The sequence below is a fragment of the Phoca vitulina genome, unplaced genomic scaffold (assembly GCF_004348235.1).
Source record: "Phoca vitulina isolate PV1807 unplaced genomic scaffold, GSC_HSeal_1.0 scaffold32, whole genome shotgun sequence".
Taxonomy (NCBI): Eukaryota; Metazoa; Chordata; class Mammalia; order Carnivora; family Phocidae; genus Phoca; species Phoca vitulina.
The window spans coordinates 4,570,443-4,581,490 of NW_022589735.1; the positions used below are offsets into that span (position 1 = coordinate 4,570,443).

The 11,048-nt window shown below is 52.9% G+C and overlaps 1 protein-coding gene across 5 annotated transcripts in view; it reads right to left on the bottom strand.

Moving 5' to 3' along the window:
- SLC25A48 (solute carrier family 25 member 48) overlaps window positions 1–9,741 on the bottom strand; it is a 40,819-nt gene extending 31,078 nt beyond the window's left edge. The window contains exons 1-3 of one of the 5 annotated variants that reach the window (XM_032425241.1): window positions 9,546–9,741; window positions 4,895–4,938; window positions 166–237 (exon numbers count right to left, since the gene is read on the bottom strand). In XM_032425241.1, the coding sequence (XP_032281132.1) occupies window positions 166–237; window positions 4,895–4,938; window positions 9,546–9,591 (162 nt within the window). In that variant the 5' untranslated portion in view covers window positions 9,592–9,741. Of the gene's footprint in view, window positions 1–165; window positions 238–4,849; window positions 4,939–9,507 lie in introns of all 5 variants that reach the window. The other 4 variants (XM_032425239.1, XM_032425242.1, XM_032425240.1 and 1 more) reach the window with 4 other exon arrangements.
- Between the last annotated feature and the right edge of the window lie 1,307 nt (window positions 9,742–11,048).

An 11,048-nucleotide genomic window follows, 5' to 3' on the forward strand; every position in this document is an offset into this window, starting at 1 on the left:
GGAGGCAAAACGGAGCCCAATGTGATGAGCAGGAATGAACAGGCCTCCGGCCTGACGCGCTGGGGTTGGGGCTACGGCCACGGCGCCCAGGCCCCGGGCAGGCTTCGAGCCGTCTGCAGGAGCCCCGGGGGGTACTGCTCCAGCCCCCACCCCAGAGGCACTTACACTCTCCCTCCTATACACCGTGCGTATGCAGCTGAGGGTGTTCCCATAGTTGGCGCCGGCCTGCAGGCGAGTCTGCGGAGAGATGCAAGGAGGTGAGGGCCCAGGCCGAGATGATTCACACCCTCACTGCCCCAGAGATGCTCGGCTTGTGGCACTGAGGCCCAGAGAGGGGAAGGCCCTGCCCAAAGGGACCCAGCCAGTAAGGAGGGCTGGGTTTCTGTCCCCTCCAGGCTGGTGCTCTGTCCTCTGCCCACACTGCCTCCTTCAATGTCCCATTCCGGCCTTGCTGAGTGCAGCAGAAGTCTTCTTGGTCTGAGAGAAGAACAAAAGTCCATTTGTTGTTCAAAAATGATGCTTGTTGGGGGACATGTGATCCCTGCCTCTTGAGTACAAGCACTACTCCGGGGCTCTGCCCCATCTGCTGCCCATCACTCTGCCATCCTAAGAATTCCCTTCGTGGCTCCAGAGCCCCTTCATCTCTCACCTGGATGGTGGGCTGGTTTCGCCACTGGCCTCCTGCTTCCCTCTCAGTCCCTGGCCTGCGTCTACACAACAGTCACACTGATCATTTCTGACAACAGCGAATCGCTATTTACAGCTCACTGGCGGCTTCCCATCAGACTCAGAGTAAACCCCTCACTCTCTACCAGTGTCAAAGAGGCCTGGGTAGACACCGAGCCTGCCTCTCACCCCTGCGTGCCCCTTCCTCCATGGCCCTGCCCTCTGTGCCTACCATGTGGCACATCCCCCAGTCCCTGGCCTCGCCTTCCCCCTCCCCCTCCCTGCCTGAGCTCTCCACCGCTTCTTCCTTCCCCCAGAAGGCTCTTCCTCCAGGTCCTGCTTATCTCTGGGGGCTGAGCTTCAATGTTGCAATGGCATTATCTCTCTGTCTGTTTACTTTGGGTTTATTTGGGCCCCCTCTCTATGGCAGGGCTGTCTCATATTTCCTTCTTGTCCCCACGCTGAGCATGGCCCTGGCATATGTCCCCTTTGCACTGGCTAAATGAGGGGCTGGAGGGGAAGACATGTGTCCCCTAATGGAGGCTGGCTCTGGTAACAGACGGCAGACAGCCACAGAGGGTCTGAGGAGCCTCACAAAAGTGCCAGGGCACCCCTCCTGAACTGGTAAGAAGGAACTCTGAGAACCACAGAAGGGGTGACCGGACCCTACCCCCCCGAACCCAGGGTCCCGTGAGGACTAAGACCCAGGGTGCAGACTAACACGTCACGCCAACAGCCTGAGCTCAGTGTGTAGACAAGGAGCGAAGACTCTGGCAGAACACACATCATAAAAGTGTTGGTCTCTGAGGTGAAAATCACGGGCGATGTTTTTCTACACTGAATGGTGTTTCATTTCCAACTTTCCTATGACAGGGGTTACTTTCATTATTTTCAATTTACGTAATTTAAAAATAATTTTAAGTACACAACTAATATGAGAATAAATTTTCTGAATAAAAAAATTCCACATTCTCCCTCCCTGACCCCCGACCCCAAGCTAACCACCTTGGCTAATAGCATGGCTGAGGGCTTCATTGGCATTCATCTCAACAGGGTTAGAGACCCAGATAGCCATGGGAAATCTGCAGCACTCTCACAGGCACGATAGGTAAATGGTATCGTATGTTTTTGTAAGTGTTACTTTCATAATCAAAGAAATGTAGCGGTTGACTCATTCAACCTGTATGATTGAAGGCCTGTTTTCCAACAGCCACTGTTCCACTCAGGAGATTCAGCAGTAGAGGAAATCAACTTCCTGGCCTCGTGGAACTTAGAACCAAGTGGGGATGGGGAAAAAAAAGAGTCAATAAAAGGCAATTCCCAAGCAAATATTTATGTCTGATGATGACAAGTACCATGGGGAAAAACAGACCCGGGGGTCAGAAGTGTGGGCTGCTTGAGGGAAAATGCAGTATTTAATTGTCTGGAGGTGAAGACACGGGGGAAGGCGCAGCGAGATGAGAAGCAGGCTTTCACGGTGGAGCAGACCCACGGAGCTCTACCTTGGGGTGGGGTATCCCCAACCTGGACAAGATTATAGGCGAGGGGATATGGGCACAGCCCTCCCTCTCTTCCCCCATTTAAGGCTGGCGTGGGGGTGAATGCTCTCTCCACTGGCCCCAGTGCTGACAGGGCTGCCTCTGGGGACTGAATCCACAGGTTGAGGCCCCAAGAAGGATCAAGTTCCACTGAAAAACTCCAATGCCTGAGTCACTCAAGCAAACCGTACATGAGGAAACTCAACCCAGGAGTCAATCCCAGATCACAGAAGAGTTTCAAAACCATGGAGCAACAGCCCCCCAGCCATGCCGAACACTTGAGGAGGCTGCCACGGAGGCCAGCCACATAGCACACGCCTCCAGGGCCTCCTTACAATAGGGGCTGGAATTCAGTGTGCGACAATTGCATTCTTGGGGAAGTACTGGGCCTCTTCCAGAACTTATCTCACAGAATCCCACAAATACCGCTCGGCCTGGGTACTGTCCCCGTTTTACAGATGGAGAAAGCTGACTTCTTGTATTAGTTGTCCTATAGCTGCTGTAACAAATTACGACAAATTTAGCGGCTTACCACAACGCGTATCTGTTCTCTTACAGTTCGCTAGCTGGTCTAAAGGCGGCTGAGCCCTGATCAGGAAACCCTCGTCATACTGCATCAGGCATACACCTGAAATGCACCATCTGGGCAGAGAGTCAGGTGAGAATCCAGATCCCAGCTTCACGGCCACCAAGCAGCCAGGGGCTGGCTCTCCCACCAGTGATGGGACATCCACGAGCAGGGAAGGAGCCTCTGACCTGGGTTAGCAGCCCAGGTGCTTTTAGCTCGGCTCTTCCCAAGGCAAGGCCTGGGACCTTGGACAAGTCACAAGTCACTCACAACACACAAGCATGTGTGTTCATCAGGGTAGGAATGGCTCACTCATGACTCTATGCTCAGTGCCACAGGGACGATCTTCACAGCAGCCCTGCCGGGAGGTGCTCTTTACCCATTTTTCAGATGAGGAGAGCAAGGCTTGGGGAGGTAAAGTGCTGCACCCTGGTCACAGGAGAGTAGGTAGGCAGGCTGAGACCGCACTCCAGATTATTCCGACTCTAAAGCTCTTGCCCGGACCTTTCTCAGGTAGGGACTCCAGACAAAATGTCAGCCAGAAGAAAGGAAGGAAGGAGCATGTTTTGGGGAGTAACAAGGGCCCTGAGCCACATCCCTGGGCTGCGCCCAGGCCAGCCATGAAGGCTGGCATCACCAGGCTGGTACCCTGTGCGAGGAGTTTCTCAGGCTGGGCAGACACTGGATTTGATGCATCAGGAAGGGCTCTCTCAGAGGCTCAAGGGGCAGAGTGGACAGAAGGAGGAGCACTCCAGCCTTTTCAGGCGGCCAGACTTGCCTGTGCAGGGAGGGGGCACGTCCAACAAGCCCCACCAGCCCCTGGCCAAGCTGGGGGTAAGGGAAGGATGTTCTAACCAGGGATACACAGAGGTTGCCTGTGCCAGGAATATAGCTGGAAGGCCCACAGGGGCAGGGATTGGATTTGCTTTGTCTACTACTGATGCCTTGCTATCCCCGTACCGTCTACACACAGAAAGTGTCCGGTATGCATTTGATGTATGAGCAAAAGGCAGGGCCCATATGGGGGACACAAAGAGCCAGGAAAGATCTTAAGCTATTTAAGACAAATAGGCTGATCCCCCATCAAGAAGAAAGCAGGCCTCGGCTCTGCCCTAGGAGGGGCCCACTGTCATACAGGGAAGAAGACGGGGGAAAAGTGACTGGGGCAGCCACTTGGGAAAAGCCCGAGCGGTTCCTCTTAGTGCACGATCCAGGCAAAGCTTTAGATAGAAATGTGCAAGTCAGGGGTGAGAAGGCACTATTTGGGACCAGCTGTGCTCCCAGGGTATGGCTCTGTAGTCCTGCTCACTCCTGGGGACAGGGGGCGGGGATGGGCGTGGGGTCAAAGAATGTCCTTTTGTAGAGCTCCTCACTCCCTCACTCCTCAATGCTTTAACACCTGGCATGACCTCAGGCAAGCCCTTTCCCCTTCCTGGGCCAGTTTCTCCATCTGTAGAACAAGGGGCGTGGATGATCCCCCCGCCAGATGGCCCTGTTGAGTCCTCATACCTCCTGCGCTTCCCAGAATTGTAATGGCTTCCCATTCCCAACCCAAGTCCGCAGTCCTAATCTGATAGTGAAGGCCTCCCAGGGTTGAGTGCTGACCCACCTTTCCTGGATTCTGCTCTATAGCTGCTTTCAGAAACCTGATGCATCAGCCAAACCGGCCATGCTGGCTTTTCCCAAGCATGACCCCCACACAGCGTCCCCACCTTGGTGCCTTAGCTCTTGCTGCTCTCTGAGCCTGGAACATCTTTTCTCATCACCTGAAACCCAACCTTAAATTCTGGACTCAGATGCCACCTCACGCCGGAAGCCTTTCCCGGTTCCTCAGTTGCCGAGACTGGCAGGGGATCCGTTCCATTGCCTGGCCCTCCCCCACAGCCCCTGAGAACCTGGAGGCAGAAATGCAGCATTCACAAAAACAAAATCGCTGCCAAGTAACGAGAGGAGAGGGATGATTCCAAACCAGTCCTCCGGGCCCCGCACCCTCCGGGGTTGGCACAGAGCCTCGGCCCTGGGCTGGAGACTGTCTTGGGATCAGAAACAGCAGACATATTGCTGGAGGCAGACTCACTCCAGGCCGCTTTCCAAGAAATACTGGCAAACATGGCCGCAGTACCTTGACCGTGTCTAGAGGGTGGCCGACGATGACGCTCGCTGCACCTGTTGATCAAAGAAGAAGACCTGGTCACTGAGCCCCTGGACTCCTCACGTGCACCAGCTGGGTCCTGGGATCAGACAGACGGCTCGGGCACTCATATCCCCTCGTTCAGTCAATGCCCAGTTCCCAGAGCCCTCCCACCCCCCGGCAATGTGCTAGGCACCAGCCCAGGCACTGGGGAAGGCATAGAAAATGAAGTAAAACCTGGGCTCTGCCTCTAGAAACAAGCACCCCCAAAAAAGGACAGTGAAGGTGCTGGGATAACTGGGTATCCGCATGCCTAAGAATGAAGTTAGATCCCCTACCTCATATCATATACAAAAATGAACTCAAAATTGACCAAAGACCTTAATGGAAACACTGAAACTATAAAAATCATTTACTAAAACACAGGGGAAAACTTCTTGATCCTAGAATGGCAAGAGATCCTTAGATATGAAACCAAAAGCACAAGTCACAAAAGAAAAAATAAACTGTGTGTCATACCAATTAAAAACCTGTGTGCAGCAAAGGACACTATCAAGAAGGTGAAGACAACCTATGGAATGGGGGAGAAATATCTACAAATCATATAGGTGATAAGGGTCTAGTATCCAGAATTTATAAGAAATACTTAAAACTAAAAAAGTTTTTTTTTTAAAGTAGGCTCCACACCCAACAGGAGGCTTGAACTCACAACCCTGAGATCAAGAGTCACACATTCCACCGACTGAGCCACGCAGGTGACCCCCCCCAAATTTTTTTTTAATGAGAAAAGGACATGAAGAGACATTTCTCCAAAGAAAATATACCCATGGCCAATGTGTACATGAAAACATGCCTAACGCCATTAGTCATGAGGGAAAGGCAAATCAACATCACAGGGAGATTCCCTTCATACCCACTAGGATGACTATCATTGTTTGTTTGTTGTTGTTGTTCTGTTTTAAAGGAAAACAGTAAGTGTTGGCAACGATATGGAGAGACTGGAACTCTTGCATGTTGCTGGTGGGAATGTATAATGTTGCAACCACTGTGGCAACGGCTTGTCATTTCCTCAAGAAGTGAAACAAAGAATCACCATACAACCCAGCAATTCCACTCCTAGCTAGAGACCTAAAAGAACAGACCACAGGCATTGGAACAAGTACATGAACACGTATGTTCACGGCAGGACTATTCGCAACGGCCAAAAGGTGGAAACAGCCCAAACGTCCATCAGTGCGTGAGAGGGTAAATGCCATGTGGTAAATCCCTCTGATGAATCTTGTTGGACATCAGTGGGGATGAACGAAGCATACCGCAGTGTGGATGAAGGTTGAGAATGGTACACTAGGTGCAAGAGGCTAGACACAGAAGGGTCCCATTGTGTCTGATTCCATCTACTCAAATTATCCAGAAGAGGCAAATCCACGGAGACAGAAACCTGGTTAAGGGTTGTCAGGGCTTGGGGGGAGGAGAAACGGGAGTGACTGCTTGATGGATCCAGGGACTTCTTTGGGCATGAGGAAAATTTGGAACTAGACAGAGCTGACAGATGAACAACACCGTGAATGCACTGAATGCCACTGAATTGGATGCTTGAAAATGGTTATTTCTAGGTTATGTGATTTTCACCTCAAAGAAAAGGGGGGAAGGTGTGAAGAGAAAACCCAGAAACTTTTCGGTTACCTTCACTTTTTCTAGACCTCACTTTTAGCAGGTGTAGGTGGGAGTCATATTAGCACCTACCTCACAGTTCCATTGTAAGAATGAAATGAGCTAATGAAAGTCAAGTACCAGCAAAGTCCTGGCTCCTATAGGCTGTTCAAAAAGAGATGCTGTCACTATCCAGTTTTTTTTATTGTTTGTTTGTTTTTTGTTTTTGTTTTTGTTTTTTTAAAGAAGCCCTCTCTGACATGGTGATGATACTCTGAATTTTTTTTTCTCACAGAAAAATGCCCATCCACACAGAGTCATAAGGCCCAAACAGCTTCGGTGGGAAGCAAGACTGCCCTGAGGTCATGTAGATGAAGAAGCCCTTGTTGTCGAAGTTGATGACTGTGAGGTTGAAACAGGAACCAATCCTCTATAATAAATTCCCTGCCACGATGATGAGGAATGAAGCGTCTCTGCTAGCAGGGGTGATTTAACCTGGTAAGGCAGTCCTGGAATATGAGACAGGTAGAGAGAGGGGCAGAGGAACCAGCTAACCCCAGAACAGACATGTGTTCCATCTAGAACCACCAGACCTCTCTCAGCCCCTCCTTCCCATGGAAGTGGGCAGAGGCAGAAAGGTGACAAGCAGAGGGAAGCTGGAGTATTCACTCTGTAGGAGCCCCTCCCAGCAGGGGAAGAAAGGATTTCTGGTCCCCAGACTCTAGTTGCTTGCTCACTAGTGAGTGCCTCCTTCACTGTGGGCATCCCTTAGTCCAGGGAAGCAGCCTCAGAGCTCACCTTGGATGTTTATCTCCCTGGTCACTCATTAGCCCACACATCTGAAAGCAGGGAATGCAAAGATCAGAAATGGGACAGTCAGGTCAGTGGTTTCCAGACCTGAGGACCTCACAGACCAGTAAAACTTCAAACAAAATGTAAAGGATGTCATGGTGAAATTTTATTCTGCAAGTTTATTAAGAAAGAAAACACCTAGAGATGAGTACAGGGGTTAAGATGGCCCTGGAACCAGGCTGTCTGGGTTGGAATCCCAGGGCTCAAGCTAGATGCATGGCCTTGAGCAAGTCACTGAATGTCTCTGTGTACCCATTTCCTCGTCTGTAACATGAGGATATAATAATTGTAGCTACCTCACTGGGGCTACAAAGAAATATACATCAATAGACATGAGACCAAGGCTAATTTATAGAGCCAGAAAGTAGATTCATGGTTGCCCAGAGGGAGGAGGAGGGGATGGAATTTAACTGTGAATGGGCATGAAGGATCTTACCGGGGAAGAAAATGTGCTAGAACGAATTTACGGAAATGGCTGAAACACTGGTATGGTTGCTAAAAATCACCGAATTGTATACTTGAAATGGGTATATCTTATGATGCATAAAATAGCCTCAGTGAAGTTGTTTTAAAAACACCTGTGGCACTTCAACAGCACCTGCTACTGACTGAGTATTCAGTTACGATGCTCATCCTCACTTCATGGAAGCAAGAAAACCCCCAAACCAAAAGACAACAACAAAATGTTAACATGAACAAAGTGAGGACGATCGCAGAATAAAGGACAATCCACTACTTACTGTGTGACTTGGGGAGGGCCCCGGAGTCATCAGAAACCTGCAGCTACTCGGACAGCCTTACCCTCAAACCCAGCCAAGGACAGCCCTACTGAAGTTGGTCTGGCTACGTAAGGGGATAGCCTTAAGTAGGGAAGGCTCTCCCCCAGAATGGCTGATAGTTGTCCAAAGAGGGCCTGAACACAGCTAGTGGGTCTCTGGGTACAGCAGCCCCCCCCCCCCACCATGGTAAAGTTAGGAGAGGAAGGTCTAGAAAGCCTGTGCAAAATAACTGCTTATGGTGAAAGGGACCTCCTCTGCTCATGACAGCAAGAAGCAGGGGCCCTGCAGCCACCTGCTGGGGGACAGAGGCGGGAGCAGCCCTCAGAAAGGGATCCTGGAATGCTATCTGGTCTGTTGCTCTTTTTATTTGTTTCATTTTCATTTTCCTATAAATCATCTGGTCTTCATTCTCAGAATACTCGGTGGGGCACAAACATATTAATTATAGCCTCTGTCTCAGCACCTCAGGTTTTTGGTTTTGTTTTTGCTTTTGACTTCGGGCAGGGGTTGCATTTGCCAACATCCCTTTTCTGATGATTCTCTTAGATGGGGCCAAAAGAAAGATAATATTTTACAATACGTGCTAGTGCTTCTCAAACCCTCCCCACACCCCGTCAGTAGCTGACAAAAGTAGAGAAATAAACCTACTGTAAAGAGAAGATCAGAGAAGCAAGGAAATGGATGCAACTGTTGCCCAAGCCGACCCATCCCGGGCCCAGCAGACAGCCGCTCCAGGAGCGGGTCCAAGAGTGCTGCGAGGAGTGACAGTCGATAAAGGCTGAAAACAGGAGAGGTTCCTCCTATCTGGCAATGGGCACCTGCAGCCAGGCGCTGGGCTCCCAGCTCGGCGCGCCCCGCACCCTCCAGCCGGGGCGCCCCCTAGGGCTGGCCTGACCGCGAAGCCGGGCTCCCCATCCCGCGCCCGGGACAATCGCCACCCTCACCCACAAGTTCTTGCAGCCGCGTCCCCCCACTCAGGCGCACAGCCGGGCTCCGGTGGGTGTGTGCGCGCCTGGGCGCTCCATTGGCTGTCGGCTTCGACGGCCGGTTTAATAGTTACCGGGGCCAGTTGGCCCGGTCCTCACTCGGAGGCAAAGCCGCAGCTCCCGGGGAACCCGCGACGCGGGTGGGGCAGCGGGCGCGGGGCAGCGAGGCCAGCAGCCGCGGGGCGGCGGGGCACTCCGGCAGCAGGCGGCGCGCACGCTGCGCGCGTGGTGGAGGCGCACGGGTGCGGGGCTCCCAGACCCACCACGGCACGGTCTGTAAACTCGGCCGGTCTCTCTTTTTCTCCCGGGCCCGGGCGCCTCCCGCGAGTACACTCACCTCCCGGGAGGCTCCCTCCCATCCAGGGCTGGGCTCACCTCCGATCCAGCCCGCCGCGAAGTCTTCCAGCTGGAAGCTGCCCATGGTCGGAGCCGCGGCGCCCCGCGCTCCTGGAGCCGGGTCGGTGCCCCGTCCGAGTCCGCGGCGCGTGGCCCGCCGGCCCGCGTGTCGGGGGAGGAGTTGGGAGCCTCGAGCGCCCCGCAGCTCCTACCGCGAGCCCGGTTTCCGCGCCGCCCGGCCCGCGAGTCGCCGCGCTCTCACCTCTCCGAGCGCCCGCGGCCGCGGCTAGCACGCCCCCAGCGGACCTTAAAGGCGCCGCACCGCGCCGCTCGGGGACACTGGGGCCCGGGGCGCTGCATTCCCCCCCCACCCCCCCGGCGCCCACGCCTGGCCACCTCACACCCTCTCTCCAGGCCTTGAGGCGAAGATGCCGGCCCTGCCTTGTTCACACTTCCTCCGGGACACGGCAAGGGATGTCAGGGAGAGTTTTGCAAAGTTCATCACAAGAGGTAGAAAGGGCGGCTTTATCCCGAGTCGGCAAGAACGGGATCCCAAGCACCAAGAGCTCGCTGTGATAGGATCGTAAAACAGCGCTGAAGGAACGCTAACTGAAGGCGCAGCGAGCAGCGTGGCCACAAGGCCTTCGTTTCCCGAGGGGCTGATTGAAAGCTAGGAGACAGTTTCACCATGGAAGACACAGGACACACAGTTTTTCAGGTCCTTCTTGAAGGTTAGGGACTCTTTCTCGGCCACAGCCTGCACGCCTCTCTGGCTGCAGAACCCTATCTATTCAAGAATAACTCAAAGAGTGTGCGGAAAGTCCCTAGCCCAAAGGTAGGCTCCAAGTCAGCTCTAAATAAATACTCGCTCTCTGGAGGTCTTCAGGCCAGAGTCTGTGCCCGGGGCGCTGTGCAGGGTTCCACTTCCTCCTCGCAGCGGCTGTGAGCAGGCGTTCGTATCAGCCCTGCCGCGGGCCAGGTCTATGTGTCCGCTCGGCGGCGACAGTACCCAGTGATTCCATCAAACACTAACCTAGGTGTTGCTGGGAAGCTATCTCTATAGATACGGTTCGCAGCCCAAACCAGGTGACTTTAAGTATGGGAGCTTATCCTTGATCGCCTGGGTGGGTCCCACCCAATCCGTTGAAAGGCCTTAAGAGCAAAACGGAGGGGCACCTGCCTGGCTCAGTGGGAAGAGCATGCGACTCTTGATCTCGGGTCTTGAGTTTGAGCCCCCTGTTGGGTGGAGAGGTTCCTTAAAAATAATTTAAAAAAAAAAAAAAAAAATTAGGAGTGCCTGGGTGGCTCAGTCGGTTAAGCCGCTGCCTTTGGCTCAGGCCATGATTTCAGGGGCCTGAGATGGAGCCCCACATCAGGCTCCCTGCTCAGTGGGGAGTCTGCTTCTCCCTCTCCCTCTGCTGCTCCCCCTTGCTTGTTCTCTCTCGCTCATGCGCGCTCTCTCTCAAAAAATAAAATTAAAAAAATTTTTTAAGAATTAAAAAAACTTTTTAAAAGAGCAAAATGGAGGCTTCCCCCAGGGAA